This window comes from Felis catus, chromosome A1 (assembly GCF_018350175.1).
Source record: "Felis catus isolate Fca126 chromosome A1, F.catus_Fca126_mat1.0, whole genome shotgun sequence".
In the NCBI taxonomy this organism is placed as follows: domain Eukaryota; kingdom Metazoa; phylum Chordata; class Mammalia; order Carnivora; family Felidae; genus Felis; species Felis catus.
In genome coordinates this window covers 157,354,907-157,375,968 of record NC_058368.1, presented here as the reverse complement: position 1 = coordinate 157,375,968, position 21,062 = coordinate 157,354,907, and the positions used below count along the sequence as shown (strand labels likewise).

Below are 21,062 nucleotides of genomic sequence, written 5' to 3'. Positions count from 1 at the left end.
GGAAGAAACTTTTTTCTTTCCTTTTTTTTTTTCCATCTGTATGTATTAATTTTGCAATTTAAAAAAACAAGTAGGTTCTGTCACTGGAGACACAACAAGCCCTCTTACTGCTACCTTATCAAAGAGGATATCACTGACTTCAAAGTATTAATGTGCCTTCAAAAGTATTCAATAGATACTGTAGTAAACTTGCTGAATAATTCAACAGTAACATCATCGAAACCAAAGCCAAACACTTCCTTCATAGTTCTCTAAACATCATGAAAGACATTTTTTTTTCTTTTACCATGTAAACATTTTGGATTTTCAGAATTAGCCTTAAATTCTGAACTGTGAGACTCAAAGTTTAAACATAAAAGTCTGTAGTAGTAAATGACATCTTTAGTCTGGTTTATTCATGTGATGCTTCACAAGCCACTAGAGTCTACTCATTAATTCACCCAACACATACCCTGCCGCACTGAAGGCACTGGGCTCTGTAGGAGTGGTTATTTACACCTTTGCCAAGCCAATATTCACTAAACAATGGATTTAATTAAGACCTATCATTACCATTCTACTCCTTTTATTTTATTTTATTTTATTTTATTTTATTTTATTTATTTCTTATTTATTTTTTTATATGTGAGAGAGACAGAGAGACAGAGCACAAGCAGGGGAGAGGCAGAGAGATGGAGACAGAATCTGAAGCAGGCTCCAGGCTCCAAGCTGTCACCACAGAGCCCAATGCAGGGCTCTAATTCACAAACTGTGCAATCATGACCTGAGCCTAAGTCAGACACTTAATCTACTGAGGCACCCAGGTGCCCCAAAACTTTTTAAAAAAGTAATCTCTACACCCAACATGGGACTTAAACTCATGACCCTAAGATCAAGAGTCACATAATCTACTGACATTCAGCCAGCCAGCCATCCCCATATATGTACATTTTAATCCACTTAAATCTTCATGCTGCAACTGTACTTTTCAAAACCATTGATTTTTATTTTAACTTAGAAAATTATATAACCACAGCCCAAATGAAAAAAAATAAAATCTTATTTTAACATCAATTATTTTACATCAATTCTTTTCCATTCTTATACAGGATATTTAGATACGACACCTTCAATTCATTGACTAAAATGACTCAAATAAAAATTCTATTTTTTAAAAATATAGTTGCTACAGCATTTAAAAGGAGAAGAAAAATAATTGATAAGCTCAATCCTAAAAAGATTAAGTACACAGAAGAAAAAGTAAAACCTAACATAGTCAAAGTTGGGGCTCCTGGCTGGCTCAGTCGGTGAAGGATGTGACTTTTGATGTTGGGGTTGTGAGTTCAAGCCCCACACTGGGTGTACAGATTACTTGAAAATAAAATAGTTAAAGTGGATCAGATCTCAGCTTTAACTTTAGATACTGTTTCTAGTTCCTAAACTGAATGTAAGGACCCTGCTAATTTCTCTCAATGCCCTCCAAAATCTAACAGTAAAACAGAAAAGGGAATTAACGGTCAGGTTTTAAGATGCAGAGATTTATTTCCATTCATACTTTGAAAATTTTATTTCTTTAAATTTAAACTAGATAAAAAACTCTTGTATTTTCACATTTTAGATATTAAAAAAAAATACTACCATACCTGCTCAGTAGGAAAAGAAATTACTATTTTCACAAGGAGATTTAAAACCAAGGCAAGTAAACTTATAAGGAAGATGGAAAGTGTGGACCAATTCCTGTATATAAAGTAGATACTCTTTTATGTATAATCCTTACCTCAGATGGTAGAAAGAAGAGAAATGTGAAACTAATAACCCATACACCTGAGGACCACAGGCACACTTCATTTCAAATCTTACAAGAATGCACCAGAACCACTTAACAAGGTACCTGAATAAATGAAGCGCAGAATGTCCGATAAACAAGAACAGAAGAGGGCGTCTTTAACGATGACACGTAATGGTGGGTTGCCTGGAGAATCCTGGCTAGCACCTGGAAATGCAGTATCTCTGTTTATGGCAAAGAGGTCCTGGGTGGTACGGATGATACTGGAATCCTGAATGTCAGCGGGACTCTTCACATTGAAAAGCAGCATGAAAACATGGCTTACGGCACAGAGGACAATCTTGTGGGCCTCGGCAACTTCCTTTAAATCTGGGTTGTAAAATACCACGTCCACACACTGGCAGCAGAACAGCAAATTATTTAAATCAGAGTTATAATGCGATGCTTCAGCCTTTAAGACAGGCATTTTTTCTATTTCAAAAAAGAAAACAAATATGATAAATTATTCTTTAGGTCTATAGACCCAAGCATCTCAGGTTCCTTTTAAACACAACAAAAGAATTCTTTTTAATATTATTAAGTTGAACCATATGAAATTGCCAACATATGGCCATTTTTGACCTATGAAAACAGCAATTGTATTTAACTTAACCTAATTATAAATATATATAAATTAATTATTCTGAGTTAATAGTCACAGAAATATCGTAATTTTTATAGTGCAAGTGAAAATTGTACTAAATGCCATAAACAGCAATAAAATAGTACTTCTCACTATTTGCGTGTCCCCAAATAAGCTATTTCAACAAATACTGAATTTTAGTATGTTGGTAGTTAATCTTTACTTTATCCAAATAAAAAATTCAAACAAATTACTGAGTAAGTTCTGAAGAACCTAACCCACATTTAAAGTCATTTTCCTCTCGTGGTTGGAAATGGAAGGGAAGGAAATTGTTCAACTTAAAATGTCAACCTCTCAAGGCCAAAGCTCAGAGTCTTAGACTCCATTGTCTGAAACCATCTTGACCATTTTATTTTGATCCTAAAATTAAATATTTTTTTCTTCCTGGTAAAACAAGAACCAGCTTTTTCCTCTCAGCACACCTGAGATAAAGTGCTGGCTAGACTTCCCAATTTCCAAAAAAAAGGATGTAATCTTCCATTTCCTAGTGTGATCACTAACAAAGATTAGCCCTCAGTCAATTCAGAATACCCCTACAGAGGATCACACCCTAGGCCCTCATCACAGACTCAAACTATAGAATGTCTGCTGTCTAGCTTTTATCCAAAGCTGAGCCAAGGAAAGTGTTATCTGGAAAGTGTTGCCTGAAGGATATGCAGTCTTCTCAATCAGAATTCAAACTTCTTTAGTAATGAAAATTTTTTCCTCTAAAGCAAAGCTCCAGTCTATAAAACAGATAATAACAAGGTAATTTGGTGGCTAGGCTCTTCCTGAACTATACCCCACTCATCCTTCTCTCCACTGCCTAAGGCACCTTCACAGACCTTTCGTGGCTAAAAGCAATCTGAAAGCCACTTGCCCCAGAGCCCAGGATCAATCCTTAGAACAAGTCAGCATCAGAAGGAATGCTCAGGGTGATACCTAACAGAAGGGCACAGGGACAGCTGAGGCTGCATTTACAGACACTTCTGAAGGCCCTGTCTACTAGGTCACCCTACTGCCCCCAGCACTGCCCCCAGCGGAGACCCACATGAGAAATTTCTTTTAGTGCTAAATGGCATGAAATGCTTTGCTTTCTCAGAGGAACTTTGCTTTTCTCAGAGGATCTGCTTTGAATAATAAGAATGAAGAAATCATCTATCTATCTACATTGTTTATTTGGCTATTCCCCACCCATCTTCTCATCCAGAAAGTATTTAAAGCAGCAAGCTTGCTACATAACAATGTCTCCTCTCACTTTGCACACCAGGAAGTTCAAAGCAAATGTGTATCACTCATGATTTATATATCTGCATGTGTGTAAAAACCCAGAATTGACTTCCCGTACTAATTTATTATTTTCTTGATTTTTAATTTATATTGATTTATTTAACAAATACTTATCAAGTACCTGCTTTTTAAAACAATATCCATAACAAATTGATCTCACAGAGTACTATTATTTTATTTCTATCACAAAATTAGGCAAAAAATTTGGGGCATCTGGGTGGCTCAGTCAGTTAAGCATCTGACTCTTGATTTCGGCTGAGGTCATGGTCTCACAGTTTGTGAGTTTGAGCCCCACACTGAGTTCTGCACTGACAGTGGGGAGCCTGACTGGGATTCTCTCTCTCTACCTCTCACTCTCTCTCTGCCCCCCGCCCCTGCCCCTGCTTGGTGCTCATGCACACTCTCATGCCCATGATCTCTCTCTCTCTCAAAATAAATAAATAAACATTAAAAACAATAGGCAAAAATTTTAATAAAAATTTTGATAAAAATTGTGTTTATTTTTAACTGTATTTTCCTCTAACCTTGTGTTATTAACACTTTCAGACATTCAAAAAAAGTTGAAAGAATGATACATAAGTACACACATGTCCTTCACTTAGAATCTGCAATTATTGATATTTTGTCATGTTTGGGGTGCCTGGGTGGCTCAGTCAGTTAAGCCTCTGACTCTTGGTTTTGATTCAGGTCATGATCTCACAGTTTTGTGAGTCCAAGCCCCGCATCAGGCTCTGCACTGGCAGCATGGAGCCTGCTTGGGATTCTCTCTTCTTTCTCTACCCCTTTCCTGCTTGCACTCTCTCTCAAATAAATAAACTTAAGGGAAAAAATTTTTTGTCATGTTTGCCTTATCTCTAGATAGGCACACACTTACACATTCCTATTGCTGAACCACTTAAGAGTAAGTCGTGATCATCAGGATACTGCAGCTCTAAATACTCTCATATTCATTTCCAAAAAATAAGGACATTCTTCCATTAATCACAGGACCATTACCATACATATGAAAATTAACAATAATTCATCATGTCATCTAATTTCTAGCCCATATTAAAATTTTACCCAACTGTCCTAAGAGTCTTTTAGAGGTTTCTATTGAACTAGTATCCAATCAAGGTTCACACACTGCATTTGGTTGTTATTTCTCTTAGATTTTTTTTAAATTTTAATGTTTATTTATTTACTTTTGATAGAGCACAAGCGGTGGAAGGACAGAGAGAGAGAGAGACACGGAATCTGAAGCAGGCTCCAGGCTCTGAGATGTCAGCGCAGAGCCCGATGTGGGGTTTGAACCCACAAACTCAGAGATCATGACCTGAGCTGAAGTCAGACAGTTAACCAACTGAGCCACCCAGGTGCCCCTCTTAGATTTTAATCTAGAACAGCTCTTCACCACATACATTATTTTTTAAAGAATCTACAGATTCAAGTTAAAGACTATTCTTCAAAATGTGGTCCAAGTGCCACCTGTTTCAGAATCACCTGGAAACTTATTTTAAAAGCAGATTCTAGGCCCCATCCCAGGTTTACTGAATAAGAATACCAGGTGAGTCATCAACATACTCAAATTTGGCAACAGTTGCTCTAAGACTTGTGAAGTGATCGATAATAAATATCAATCGAATGTGCAGACATTGGTTAGTAAATGCACCTGGTTGTTCAAGCTGAGGTGGTCTAACTCCATGAAACGAGTTGCTCATTTTCCTTTTCTTCATTTTTTCACTTGTCTTCTGATTTAAGGCTTGAATCATAAAATACTCCAACTAAAACATGAACCAAATTTTAAGTAAAGCGTCAACAAAATTATGTATCTGACATGATTATTTGTACCCCAAATCACACTTGCCAAATGTTCAAATGCTGGTACCATCTACAAGTACACTTTAGCAAACACTTGTAAACAAGTTTTTCATTTAAAGACAAAAAATGTATCAAGTAGAACAGACTGTGCCTTGTCTAAGCATAAATAAACTATCCATTCAAGAAGGAACTGTTCATTCTCTTGAATAATCAAGAAAGCCCAGCAGTACAACTGTGGGACTGTCAATAACTGTCTCATGGGCAACCACAGCAGTTAATAGTAGAGACATTCAAAGCAGGGCAGATCTGGCTCTATGTCACAGATGCTCATATCAGCTAGGGATGTTTTCATATGTTCTATTCTTTTCTTGAATAAATTACTTTGAAATACATCCTTTATATGGGAAATTACAAATCCTAAGCACATACACACGCACAGCTCCAGGCCTATGCCTTGACGCTGTGAGACTTGGGGCAAAAATACAAACAGAGATCCATGTACCACATACACAAATATTTAAACGTCATAAATAAAGAACTATTACGTAGAAAATATTCTATCCTACTTTGACAGAGGTATCATCATAAAAGCCGAGAAGGCCAAGTTTAGATTTAAATTCTCAGACGACTCAGAGCTTCATGTAGCACAAGGAACTGTCCTGTAACTCCTGGGCCCGGAGGCTGTTCTTTCTTCTCACCCTCCGCTCCATCCCACACCTCGAGGAGCTTTATGTATGCAAGTAGACATCCATGACTACACCCCCAAAGTCTGCCTCCCCTCCCCCATTCCTCATAAGCAGTCACCCTTCGGCCACCTGTCAGAACTAAGGACATACACACTAGCAATGCAGTCCACCTTCAGGATGACGGACCCAGGAAAAAGGCCTGCACAGGCCTTGGAAACAGACTGAGTGCACTGCTAAGAGAATTCTGGGGTCCTCGGTTTTGGAACATGGTCACAACACTGTATAACAGAACCTTCTGCTCTGTGTTGATGGAAATGCTCTGTAATATCTGTGCTATTCGACACAGTAGCCACTAGCCACATGTAGGTACTGAGGACCTGAAATGTGGACAGTACACCCGAGGAACTGAATTTTCTTTAATTAATTTAAATATAAATAGCCACATGTGGCTAGTGGCTACCATATTGGATGGTGCAGGTCTAGAAGGGGCTACTAGCTGCAGGTGGGCAAATGCGCTTGGCTCCATCATCTTGTGCCATATGTGGGAGCAGGGATGGGGTGCAACTGGAGGAGGGTCAGATGGGGCTTCCTAAAGCTCAAGGGCATGTACTCTTCTTCCCAGGTTTTCATCCTCGACTCTCAAACACAAGAGTTTTTCTTTTTTTTTCTTTTTTAATATAATTTATTATCAAGTTAGCTAACATATAGTGTATACAGTGTGCTCTTGGTTTTGGAGGTAGATTCCCATCATTCATCGCTTACATACAACACACAGTGCTCATCCCAACAAGTGCCCTCCTCAATGCCCATCACCCACTTACCCCTCCTGCCTGCCCCCCCCATCAACCCTCAGTTTGTTCTCTGTATTTAAGAGTCTTTTATGGTTTGCTTCCCTCTCTGTTTGAAAGTATTTTTTCAAACACAAGATTTCACTCTGACATTATCATCTCCATCTATATTCCTGCAAATGCCACTATTCCTTACACTCAAGATCGCAGCTATACTTCACTACTCAAGAATCTGGAAAGGGTCACTCTGATCTTATTTCCATATTCTCACTAAGTCTTAGGGAAAAAAGAAACTGTCATGTCTTTTCTCCCAACCTTGACCACATCTTCAATCCTTATCATGCCTCCAACCCTAATTGCAACACTAGGTGTTAGGAACAAAGACAAACAAGGAGGAGGAAGGGAAAGAGAGCAGAGAACATGGGAGGTGGCAGGTGGGAAGTGTGACCATGAGAATTTCAGGTTCGGGAGGTGGAGCAGAACACAAGGAGACCTACATACCCCAAGAGAACCAGGCCCCCCCTCTCCAACAAAAGAAACCAAACTATCATTTTCCCCCAGTTTCCTAGGTATTTCAGGGAAATACAAGATTCTTAGACTAAGACTGTTTTTAATCCACTACAATATTAGATTTGAGTCCTGTCTATCTTTCTAACCCTTTCTACTTTTTGTCACTGTAAATAAATTTAAAAAGTTTCTCACAGTCATTGATAATATCAATATTATGAGTATATCTTTCTTAATGCAGCTATATTATTGTTTCTCTACATTACTGAGTTAAAAATAGCCACTTACACGTGATAGAAATGAGGACCATTTATATTTGGTTCCAAGTTTAACATTGGTTGTTATTTGGAGTTTAGTAACTTCACAACAAATGAAATTTCTACAGTCATCTGTGGAGACCTCAACATTTGGACACAAATCTACATAATGAATAATCCGGCATACTGGAAAGAGTACTTGATGAAGAGCTGGGGAACTAACAGAGAAGTCTAAAGTGCTTCTGCTCAATGAAGGGTTTACACTGGTTTAAACCTCTTATCCGTGTTTACCAAATTTGTCTGCTGAAAGGAGTCACCTGTTGGGGAGTTGAAACGATAGTTTCAAAGGCAGTTTTAAATGGCATGACTCCACAGTATTCTCCAAGCACCATGCAGTCCTAATATTGTAGGGTAGATTCTGTGGGCTAAGAAGGGTCTCCAAATGCCTGCAAGACCCAACAAATGCCATTGCAACAGAGCAAACAAATCCCAACTTCTCACATATCCAACAACAAGCTATTTGTAGAAGTAGTTTCTATGGATATTTTTGAGCTGCATCACTTAGGAGTATATGAAATATTGCCGAAGCACACACACAGAGGAAGAAAAATCATTCTTTTCAAATAGTAGATAGAAATAAAAACCTTTCAGAGCCCAATTATCAGGTTATGAGGCTCACTGAACTGTGTGAAGATTACTAATAAAATTGACGTAACAGGCTTGTGTGAGTAAACATGCTTTTGATATATACAACAAAAACCAATAAAGTGTCACCAAGTGGAAAATTCCAAAATATTTTATTAGATGATAGAAAATGTTTAATTTGGAGAGAAAAATAAAATTGTAATTTGACTCTGACAAAACCTTTCTTCTACTCTCATTTTAACTCTCAAAGTTAAAACCAATCATGTTTTTAAAACTAAAGTTCTGAGGTTCTAGAAAATACCTTCCCAGCCAACCTGACAAAGGACCTTAATTTACATAACAGGGATTACCACTTACCACTCCTCCAAAATACTTTCCTATGTAGAAGTCATCAAGGCTGTGTAGTTCAAGATAGGTGGCTCCTAGTTCTTTAGCAAGTTGAATCCCTTCGGTTGTACTGACACAGCTCCCTCTGTCTGAGGTACACAGTGGGCATGTACACGGTAATTCTTCTGAGAACATAAATACAAGTAACAAAGAGCTTTGAAATTAAATAGGAAAAAATATACATAGACAATCTAAACATTAAACAACAAAGTAAGAGCTCATACGAGAACCACAGTTCAGGGACAGTTAGTACACCCACCATCTATCCACTAGATTCTGAATAAAAAGCATCAATGTTAATATAAAGCTCCCCAAAGTAAACAAGCTTTAAGTGAAAGAAGAAGAAACCATATTTTAGAAAAGAATTTAAAAATAAGTGAATATACATTACCAAGGCTATTATAGTAATTAAGCCAATCAGCTAGTAATGGAGGACATGTTTCCTTTTATACAATCCTGACATCCTGAGTATCAGTACAAATTTAACAATTTAATTGCCATGGGTTGGGTCTTTGTTCTTTTCTTTCTTTCTTTCTTTCTTTCTTTTTTTTTTTTTTTTTTTTTTTGGTGATAAACTTGAAATATATTCACCAAGTTGACTAGATCTGAATCTTCAAGGCTACAAAACTGCCACTCTCTTTGGAGATTTCACATAAAGTACATTCTTATTAATCCAAACATCTTAATTATTAGACTCTAAAGTATTCAACTACAAAGACCAAATTCAATCACTTATCTTTCTCTTCAAGATTAAAAAGTCATAAACTAAAAGAATAAAAACGTTTTTATTAAAAATGTGAACTATCCCAAGAGTCATGGTTGTACCATGTATAGAACTATGACTAGGAAGTTGGTAGATCAAGCATCTATAAGAATACTTCTTAGTAAAGCTAAAAATGTATGTTCATCTGTGAATTCATCAGCTTGCTTTGTTTTGTTTCATGACACATCAGATATGTCATTGTATAAAAGACAGCCAAGTCAAAGGGGGATAAATCCATTTCTAGAAATGCATTTTGTTATAGATTAGCTTCCCTAGAGAATCAGACTCTGAGATGGAGACTGGTGTGCAGGACGTTTATTGGGGAGGGAAGTGCTCTTGGGAGCAAATGGTTTCAGGGGTGAGGGAAATGGGGCTGGGCAGAGAAAAAATTTGAACTGCAATATAGCTACAACAAAGATCTCAGCAGATCCTACTGGGAAGTCTGGAGCTCAGACGGCCCTTTAGAATGAATGGTTCCTCATTTGGGGGAAAGAGAACTGGGCCTTTGTGTCCCTGTATCAAATAAGATAATGAGTAATTAGATGAGGGCTGCCATGGGTGAGGCAGAACCTTGGGTAGGCAGCTTCTACCAGCACAAGGTAATTCCCAGTCCCTGGGAGGAGATTCAGCTGTGAATCAGTAGCCAGCAGTTCAGTACCTGAGGGAGGAAGGATGGTGGCCCTCAAAGGGCATTTGGGCAACTTACCACAGCATACACAGCAAAGTCCTTACCAAGCACCTGCATATAGATAGAGCATGTATATATACATATGGAGTATACTCTAAGGAGGTTCAGTGCATGTGCCTGCTATGTACTTAACTATGTAATAATTTCAGCTTCACTGAAAGCATTTTAGAGCTCAGAGACCAGGAATTTACATCCTCCTTCTGCAGAGGAGGAAAGTGAGGGTCAGGGAAGATGAGTGCCCTGGACAAGTCTCCTGGTGTGTCAGAAATGGAAAACAATGATACAACTGTTACTTGCTCTATCTGGTAAGTAAAGTGAAACAAAAGATAGGATAAAAATTTAGTCTGAGTGAAGAATTACTGAGTAAAGATACAGTGATTTGAAAGTTAAGTGTGGGTTCTCAAAATTAAGCCATGATTTCTGAATTTTCGCTTTTACTTTTAGTAAAAGATCATTTTAGTTCTGGAGCACATAAAGTTTTTATACAGAATTTAGCCTATCTTGAAAAATAACACAATGGTATTTCACATTCTTTACAAAGATTGATAAACAGTGCCTTTGATTTTCTGAAGACAGAAGCCTTCTTATGTCTACAAAGCTCTCCTTATGTTGATGGAATGGGGTGAGTAGGCAGACCATCTTATTAAACTGTATTTCTGAACAAAAATAAAGCCAAGTGCCTCAAGTGGAAAATTAAGTGAATGTAATGTAAAAAATTTTTAACAAGTAATCTTGATTTGAAGGAAAATACAACTAATTTCAGGTTTAACCCAGCTGAGAAAGGTTTTCCGCTGTGTGTAGCCATTACCCTTACTGACACAGATGCCTAGAAAACCCCTCTTCACATCTAATCTTCACAATCTCCGGGTGTCACAGAACACCTCTTTTTGTTCATATGCACCCAGAAGGAAAAAAATGTCTCATTGTTATGTGTTGGATATAGCAGGAAAGCCAGTAAAACATTTATGGAATAAATAAACCTATATTAAGCATTTCATTAGGAACAATCAGAGGACCCAAATAATTTTAAATTGTGGTGTTTTCTTCAGATCACTCTGTGAGCCTACCTCAGGGTCACAGGGACTCTGTGAATCAGTGTTAGACTTCTCATTAACACTGTAGTCTTCTTTACTTCTCTTACATGATAATCTTTTAAGGTGTTATCAGAAATGTCTATTTTTTAAAGCAAACACAAAGTAACTCTGGAATTCAAATGAACTGCGTCTCTTTCAAAGCAGCAGCTTTCAGAATCTGAAGGGTGATTCTTACAATGTTGCCAGTGCCTGAAAGCTTTAGAAAGAACTTTTAAGAACTCTAGCTTAGTGATGTACACAGCTCTATCAGAACTTCAAAATGAAAAGAAGACAGGACGCCCATTTGGGGGAGCTCAAGGCTATGAATACCCTGAGGCATGTTCAGAAAAAAAAATTCTCTTTCAGAGATAGATTCAATATTTAGTAAAAAGCCAAAAATTTTTTCAAATCCAAATGTGATGAAGACATACATAGGTAGTCAAGCTTGTCAAAACATGTGTAACAAAGGAAAATAGTAAGACTGATTGTTTTTGCTGAACTATTTCTAAAAAGAACTCAAGTGAGGAATTACCAGAACACCCAACACAGCTACATGTATCGCAAGGGACTCGGGGAGGGAAGCAATACAAGTCCTTGGGTTGAATATCAGATTTAGCTTGGTAATTAATTACTTTGCAATCACATGTCTATATGAAATTAATTTCATCTTAAGACCACTCATTCACTAATTGAACAAATGTTTACTGAACACCTACCATATATCAAACAAGAAATATAAAGATACACAGACAAAAGCTCAGAGTCAACTGGGCCAACAGAGACAGGACTGCACAGAATTATAATATAATAAATATAGTAAATACTAAAATAAAGGTGTACAAAAGCACCATGGGAACATAAGAGAGGAAATTAACTCTGCCTGAGGGATTGTGGAAGGCTTCACAAAGGAGGCACTGGTTTACTAGACAAGGATGAATTTGCCATACAGATAACAGGAATTGTGCAGAAGGGCACTCCAGTCAGGGGTGGGGAGCATATGCAAGGTCTGGATGTGAGGAAAAAACACAACATGTTAGCTTCCAGTTTCAAATGGAAAGCTAAGCTCACATTGCAATCTCCTCTCCCGGAGAAATCACAGAAATGATTAAATAAAGGGGAGGGAGAGGAGAGGGGGAGGGAGCGAGAAAGGAAGGAAGGAACAAAGGGAGGGGTTGGGGAAGGATGAAGGGAGATGTGCATATACAGCCACACTCAAAAATTAAGAGGAGAGAATCTCATCAGCCCAGAAACTGGGAGCACCTGAAAGGCTCAAGGCAGATAGCATACGACCAAAGAGGGAAGCTGAGGCTCAGGGGACAGGTGGGAAGTCTTGCACTGGAGAACATTAAGAGTACTCAGTGCTCACTGATGGGGGCACAACAAGGAGGCCCAAGGGCAACTGAGTGGAGATTAGTTGGAGACCTCAGTGGAAGCAGCTAGGCTTGCAGATCTCATATGAGCTCTCACTCCTACCCTGACCCCAGAGAGCAACTGGACAGAGGAGGAGAAAGGCGTTAATCCAACAGAGAATCTAAACTGCAAAATGAGGCAAATTAAGAATTATCCAGGGGCGCTTGGGTTGCTCAGGTGGTTGAGCACCCAACTCTTGATTTTGGCTCAGGCCATCATCCCAGGGTCATGGGATCAAGCCCCAAGTCGGACTCCATGCTGAGTATGGAGACTGCTTGTGATTCTCTCTCCCTCTCCCTCTGCCCCTCTCCTGCTCACGTGTGTGCACACACATATCAGCCCACTCTCAAAGTCAATAAACAAACTTAAAAAAAAAAAAACTATCCAAAGTTTAAAAAAAATTTTTTTTTCAACGTTTATTTATTTTTGGGACAGAGAGAGACAGAGCATGAACGGGGGAGGGGCAGAGAGAGAGGGAGACACAGAATCGGAAACAGGCTCCAGGCTCTGAGCCATCAGCCCAGAGCCCGCGACGCGGGGCTCGAACTCACAGACCGCGAGATCGTGACCTGGCTGAAGTCGGACGCTTAACCGACTGCGCCACCCAGGTGCCCCAAAACTATCCAAAGTTTAAAAAGCATCCACACCATGAAATAAAATCTCATCAGATGAAAGGACTTAGAATGCCCCCCCTCAAAACAAGACTTGATAGAGCAATCAAAACAAAATCTTAAAGTAAATATAATTAATTGAGAGAGGTTTTCTTCTTAAAGTATTTACATTCTTAACACGTGAAAAAGAAATCAACCAATTAGAGATCTTGGATGTGAGAAACTGTTGAAATAAAATAAAAAAAAGTAATAATGTAAAAGAGCAGGAGAGACCCAGTAGAAGTAATTTGTGAGCTAGGAAAAAAGACCAAAGAATTCTCCCATAATACAACACAGAAATAAAGGGTTAGGAAATACAAAAGAAAGATAAAAGTAACAGAGGAGAGATCCAGAAGTCTCATCATCAGTCTAATAAGAGAACAAAAAGGACAGAGTAAAGAAAATGTAGGGAAGGTGATATCTGAAGAAATCATGAAGTTGAGACTTTCCCAGATCTAAAGAAAGACCTTAAGTTCATCAAGTAGTTCTGTGCAACAGGTACCTAAGACACAAAAGATTATACTCTACAAGGCTGAAGAAGCAGTCAGGAGCTATATCATGAAGGATCTTGCATTTTAGATAAGACTTTACAAGAGAAAATTATTGAAGTGAGATACAAATACTGGATGAAAATAATGGAATCAGTAGGAACCCATGATTAAAAGAAATACATGGTTCTATCCAATGAAAGGGTCTTGAAGCAATGACACTTAAAGTTATGAGCACCCCTAAAGTCCAGATCTTGGTTTCTAAATATCATTGCTCACCAAATGGAACCCGGGCTCCCTGAAGAAATGACTGATTTCCAGGGCTGGAGCAGGCAGAATAAGGTGAGCCTAGAACATCTTATGTCAGAAAATAAGGAAGGACTCAAACATTAATCAGAACTAGCTTGAAAAGCCTTCCTTCATGCAAATTTGGGGTAATACAAACAACAGAAAGAATACGAAGAAAAGATTATAAAATATGTAATTTAAAAAACAAAGCCATGAATCATAATGATTCTAAAAAATGTGGGAGCAGAGAGAAGGGAAAGCTCTATTTAGAGAAGAATACCAACTAATAAGTGTAGGAGGAATGACAGAAAATCACTATTTTGCAATCACAATGATCACAACTGAAGGAATTATGCAAAATAATGGGCTCAGATTCTTTAAAAATGTCAATGTTATGAAAGATAAAAAAAAAAGTATAGGGAACTGTTCTGGATTTAAAAAGACTAGACAGACATAACAATTAAATGCAATGAGTAGTCCTTAATGACATTCTGGATTAAAAAAAAAAAAAACAGCTTTGGAACAACTGGGAAAATGTGAATATGGATTGTATTTAAAATAATAATACAATAGATAATAGTATGTCATATTTCTTGAATGATGGTTGCATTATGGTTGATAGAAGAATGGCACTGTCTTACATAACACATGCTGAATTAATTAGGATTGAAGAAATCCCATAATTTTATAATTTACTCCCAAATGAAAAAGAAAGAGAGAGGATATGCGTGCATGTGTGTATTTGTAATCTCTGGGATTCACTGTTCTATTCTGGTCAATTTTCTTAGGATTGAAATTTTGCAAATAAAAGGAAAAAAGAAGAGAGTTTCTAAGGAACATTAAAGCAATGACTATCATGATCTGACTTGTATTCTAGGATGATTATTCTGAGAGGATTTATTTCAGGAAGAAGCAAGGCAAGAACAGGACGACCAGAGGCCAATTTATCATAAAGCCGATGAACCCTTATCTTGTGGGTCCCTTCCAAAGCCCTGGGAGAAACCTAAGCAATAGATGGTTAACATCATCATTTGCTTTTGTAAAATTTGCAAAATAAGATATTCTAACTATGCTTGGTTAAGACCACTGTCTCTTTTCCATTCCAACTCCCTTCACCTTCCGTCAGGCAGCTCTGAAGTAATGACAGGCATTTTGGGGATCCTGCTAATGGGACTTGAAATTTAGGTTTAGTGGGATATTATCTGTGGTTTGTAGTCACTTCCTTGTACAGTTAAATGTTTGAGAACTGTCTTGGTACACGAATAGCCTTCCGGAATGCTTCTGTCACCCAATGTGCAGACTTTTTTGGTGTCTTGAAGACAAAGATGCCAAGCTGAAAGAGGAACACAACACAAACTATAATGCCCAGCACCAAAAAGATGTGAAGAGCAAAGAAATACGCTGGAAGAAAAACTCTCATATTCTTCTCTACATAGAAAATAACAAAAGCAGTTACCTTAGGAAAAAGTGATCAAAGACTGCACAGCCAAAAAACATAAGGAAAATTAAAGAAATGTCAAGCTGTTAAATAGTAGAAATGTTTTTTAAATGTCTGTGGTATTTGACAGCTTTTTAGATTTGCAACTCACCATGCTTCCTTTTCTCATTCTAAATATTCATGAGTGTGCGTGTGTGTATCTGTAATGTTGTAGTTTTTTTCCCAACAAGGATCTCTGAAATTATTTAAGTTTCAGGTCCTACAAAATCAGGAACTACCCCTTGAGACCAAAAAGAAGGCCACTATGACAGATAATTACATGACTAAGATCTGAAATCCAATGAAGAAAAAGAGAACGCGTGGAGTTTGAGGTTTATTTGAAATGTAAAACCAAAAGGGCTTCTTAGTCAACTGGATATGGGAAATGGGAGGAAAGCTGGGTTGGATGATTCTAGTTTGGGTGAATGAATGGGTTTGACATCATTCACCAAGGCAGCGAACTCAGCAGAAAGAGGAAGATTCTGTGGAGATACTGGCCAGGAGAGAAACTAGAGCCAGAGAAACAGACTGGGTATTCATCAGTGTCTATACAGGGAAAGGTAAAGCAACAGATTAACAAATTCAAGGTCAGAGTAAACAGCAAGAAGTGAAGCCAAAGGATGAAACCCTGGGAAACAACTAGTGCTGTGTTGGTTCAATATGTGTACGGGGGTGGGGGGTGGTGTTGACCAGTAAGAAGACAGAGAATTAAAACAACCAAGAAACAAAGAATAGCTTTTTTAATTGAAGGGAGAGATGTGTTTGAATAACTTCAAAGGATGAATTGTTATTAAAATATAAATCAAATTAAAGGGTAAATGTAAATGGATGTCAAATTTGTCAATAAGCATTTAACTGGTAACCATGGGTGAGAACAAACGCAGTATAATTGCGAAAGTCAAAGTCAGACTGTAGTGGACAGAAGAATAAATGGGAAGTCAGGAAGTGGACTCAGGAAGTGTGGATGACTCTTTCAAGAATTGAGGGCTGCAATAAAAAGAAACTTAGGGAAGTAGAGGGGATGTGCGGTCAAGGAAGGGTCAAGCCTACTTTGTGTCTTCTAATGCTAAACATACACCCACCCTACCACTATGACCCCAAATCCTACTCCTAGGAAACTTAAGCATCATTAAAAGGAGAGTGAGTAAATAAATCACAGCACATTCACACAACTGAAAATATACACCAAAATAACAAAATAAAGTTAAGTGCAACATGGATATATGCCCAGAATATTAAGCTAACTGAAATTAGACACAAGGTACTACATACGGAATAATTCCTTTTGTATGAAGTTCTAGAATAAGTAGAACTAATCTATACTGTTAGAAGTCAGAATAGCAGTTATCTCCAGGGAGGGGTGCTATTAACTAGGAGGAGGCATAAGAGAGCCCTCCAAAGTGAGGCAAATGTTCTCAATCTTGACCTGTGAGGTGGCTGCATAGATACATGTACATGTAGGAAGGCATTAAGTTGCACTCTGGGATTAGGGAACTTTACATCCCTTACTTTGCTCTACCTTAATGAAAAGGAAAAATAATCAATGAATAAAATTTTAAAGCCAGCCTCACTGAGGAAATACCACTAAGATGGAACTATCAAAATACCACCAAATCAAAGTGAATTCCAAGTTGGCCCTAGGAGATCTGACAATGATATACATAGCAGCGAATGCTGGCACTGGCTGAACCAAAAGAATCCAGCAGCCTTGGAGTCAACGCTTCCTCTCCCTCAGGCGGTGTTGCCAGTGTATTCAGTTTGCTCCTTACTAGCTACCTGAAAACGCCTGCACCTAAGCCCAATTTCTTCTGCGGACAATCTATCCTTCCCACTGGATAGACCTTCAGAATGTCAGAAAGAATCTTCCGGGGCTCAGCACCAGCCTCATACCTTTCCCATATCAAAAGAACACAAGTACTGACTTCCTTCACTACTGTAGAACAATTTAGAAGACAAATCTGTACCCATCAGAATCATAGCAGTAGTCCGTGACACTTTACTTTGATGTCTCACTATCATACCATGTGATGAAGAGATTAACGGCTGGTATTTGAATGCAGTGATTTTATTCCCAAAAAAAGCCCCATATTAATCATGAATAAACTTAGCACTATTTAAAATTATCATGGTACCTGCATTCTCATCATAAAAAAAATTAAATACTTACCATTTTGTCTGGTGCCAACAGCAGCAATGATTACTGGAACTGAATTTAATGCCCTTTTAATCACTGGAATATAATTATCCTTTACTTCGTGGAATGAAAACTTGTCATTTACGTTGTATTTGATCACAATGATGTCAGCACTTCCAATTAGATTTCTAGAGGTATACCAATCACTGTCAAAAATGTCCTAAACAAAATGCAAAGAGCACTCTTTAGTCTACTTGTCTTCAAATGAATCATGAAATAAAATGTAACACATTAAATTTTTTCCTATAATTTTTGTAATTCATAAAAAGAATTTATTTTTAAATAAGTAACTATCTAAAATTAAAAATGTTTAAAGCCTACCAACTCTTCAATTTTTATGTATTCATTTAGCCTATTCAGCAGTGTAGTTGCACTCTGAGACAGATCTAAGGAATCACTGTCTGTGTGATTAAATACGCGATTTCTTTCAATATGTGCACTTAAAAATAAGCACTTTGTTTTAAAATTATGCCATATTTTTATCACCTAATAAATTTGAAAATGTTAACACTACGGCAGTAGATGCCAGAGCATCAGTATGAGTAAGGAAGCTTCAGAGGATTTTCTGTGACCCAATTAGACACTGCAGGAGTGTTCAAGTGGTTTAAATGGCAATGCATTGTGAATTCTGTGGAGTTCCATGTATTTTATACATATCTTCAAAATTTATACATACCTTTCAACTTAATCCATCCTTTGGACGGTACAGTATATATATACAATGTATGTGTGTATATAGGGATGTATGACTTATAAAAAGATACTATGTATTATAAAGTGTCAACATGGTAAAGAATAGATTTTCAATTCCTGTTTTTAGCTTACATAAATTAAAAATTCAGGATAAACCTTTCAATCTTGAAATTTTTACTTTTGGACTACAGTTAATAATTACCACTGTATAGAATCAGGGCCAAAAGTAATTTATTATAAACTCTACTCCTTAAAAGCTTTGATACTTCAAAAGTATTTTTCAAAGGCTTTATGTGAATAGTAGCATAAGAAAAATATGTTTATATATCTTAATACCACAGCTAAGTATGCATTAGTAGCTTTTTTCCTCATATTCTAGTTAACTATTAACCATTATTTGTCCTTTCCTGTGGCCTTTAGTATGTATTTCCAGGATATAATATGGCTAGATTAAGAAAATAGTTAGATGTGGCTAACAGATCCAAAAACTGTTGGGCTATGAAAGTTTGCACTTTAAAATATGAGCCCCACACCTTTTGAGATGAGCACTGGGTGTTGTATGGAAACCAATTTGTCAATAAATTTCATATAAAAAAATAAAATAAATAAAATAAAATAAAATATGAGCCCCAAATAGGGTAATAATGCTGAAATCAATCAGTCAAGATCCATGTGAGAGAGTTTTCATCCTATGATGGAAAATTCTGGAGAAGTGTTACACAGCAATACCCTTTAGAAGAGAGAGCTGCTTCTCACCAGGACCTCCACCATCCCCAGCAAGGCCTCCCCCAATTCCCTGCACCCACCCCAACCCACCTACTTCCTATGAGTACACTCAGAGTAATGAGAACTGCAAAATGTTTGGACATGGATTTTTTGAAATGTTTGGACATGAATTTATTGAAAGTGGGAGTACTGAAAAAGGAAGATTAAAAAAACCAACAAAGAAAAGTAGACAAACTATGGGGACATAAACAGCAAAGGCAAAGTCTTAAGCTTGGAGGAGGGTGGAAGAGGCGGGGAGAAGGGAAGTGGGACACAGATCAAGAAAATGTGAAGGCTTCCCAGCAGAGCTCCACACTCATGCTCTTTTCCAAATCCCAAACCACAAACCCATTCAGTTCCAAATGTATCTGCTATAGTATCCAAGTTCAAAGTAAACAAGCATAACAGGGTATATAAGTACAACAAAGAAAGAGAACAAAGTCAGATGAATGGAATTAAAAACAAACAAACAAACAACTAGAAATAGGTGGACCAAATGAAACAGCTATTTAACTCTGACAGAACAAATCAAAAGTAACTGCTCTTTGCATTCCAAATAGTTTAAAATTCCAGAGTTACTGGAGAGGTGTACTAGGAAAAAAAGGAAACATTGAGAGGGAAGTGTCAGGAGAAAATGGGTTTTGGCATCATTACCAGGGATGTATTGAGGATATAAACACTGTAAATAATTGTATTTTTAAAACATCAGTTTCAAATCCTGCACAAGAAAAGTGTGCATGTGTTACCTCATTGCTTTTTGTGGAATATCTCTGGTAAACAGGAAAAGATCTAGAAATAAAATAACGTAACTGCACACACACAAAAAAGAGGATGGGTTTGAGAGAGACATCCTAAATAATGAACTACATGAAATGAATATGAAATGCATTAATTTAAAAGTGCCAAATATATATACCACAAGGATCCAGAGTAAGGTCATGGATCTACAGAAAAAACAAGAGAAGTACAAACTGTCTCATTCCAATTCCAAGGAAATAACACCACATTCCTAGTCAAACTGTGTCAAAGAGAAAATGCTCCCCTGGTTTCTAGAAATATGAAGGAAATCAAATTCTCCCACCCCTTGTAAATCACTTCCAGGATTTCCTCTAGGAGGTTATGCAATGCAAAGCTTGGAGCCACATTGGGAGAATGGAAATCATTTTTTTTTAAATAATCTAAATTTTTGCAGCAAAACAATTGTATTCTACTTGACTATGGGGCTGCAAAGTACTGTTTTGTACTTTGCACTTAGTACTAAGTACTAATACCACTGCCTCAGTGTGGTGGCAAATTCACTACATTTGTGTGAACCTTGAATGATGTATAGGAAAACTTCTGCTTAGTGGGACACGTGGCTATATTCAAGTCATAATAAACACATTATAGGAGCTACCACCGACTGAGTGCCTACTACACGTCTGCTTCTACACTAAGAACTTTACACGTGCTCCCTCATTTACTCTTCAGCACAGCTCTAGGAGGCAGGGATTATTTTCATTTCATACATAGGAAAAATGAGGCTAAGAGAGGATCGCTGACTTAACCAAGGAAAATCTCTAAGTAGCAATGTGGGGATCTGAAAGCAGGTCCTTCTGCTGTCAAAACCTGTGCTCTATCTGCTCTGCTATATTGAATATTATGTTTCAGTACATGTCAAGTATCAGCTGATAAATACAATCCACTTGAATATCTCTGATGGACTTTTACTTACCACCAAAAAAAGAAAAGCACCTGAGAAGAGAAACTCTATAAATATATTCCCTCATGTTTGAAGATCATTATAA

The 21,062-nt window shown here is 37.5% G+C and overlaps 1 protein-coding gene across 3 annotated transcripts in view; it reads right to left on the bottom strand.

The window, feature by feature from the left end:
* RHOBTB3 (Rho related BTB domain containing 3) overlaps positions 1–21,062 on the bottom strand; it is a 52,954-nt gene that overhangs the window by 29,084 nt on the left and 2,808 nt on the right. For 2 of the 3 annotated variants that reach the window (XM_011284680.4, XM_023258594.2), the window contains exons 3-6: positions 17,791–17,977; positions 8,757–8,911; positions 5,368–5,479; positions 1,871–2,236 (exon numbers count right to left, since the gene is read on the bottom strand). In XM_011284680.4, coding sequence (XP_011282982.3) covers positions 1,871–2,236; positions 5,368–5,479; positions 8,757–8,911; positions 17,791–17,977 — 820 coding nt within the window. The remainder of the gene's footprint in view (positions 1–1,870; positions 2,237–5,367; positions 5,480–8,756; positions 8,912–17,790; positions 17,978–21,062) is intronic. The other variant, XM_023258589.2, reaches the window with a different exon arrangement.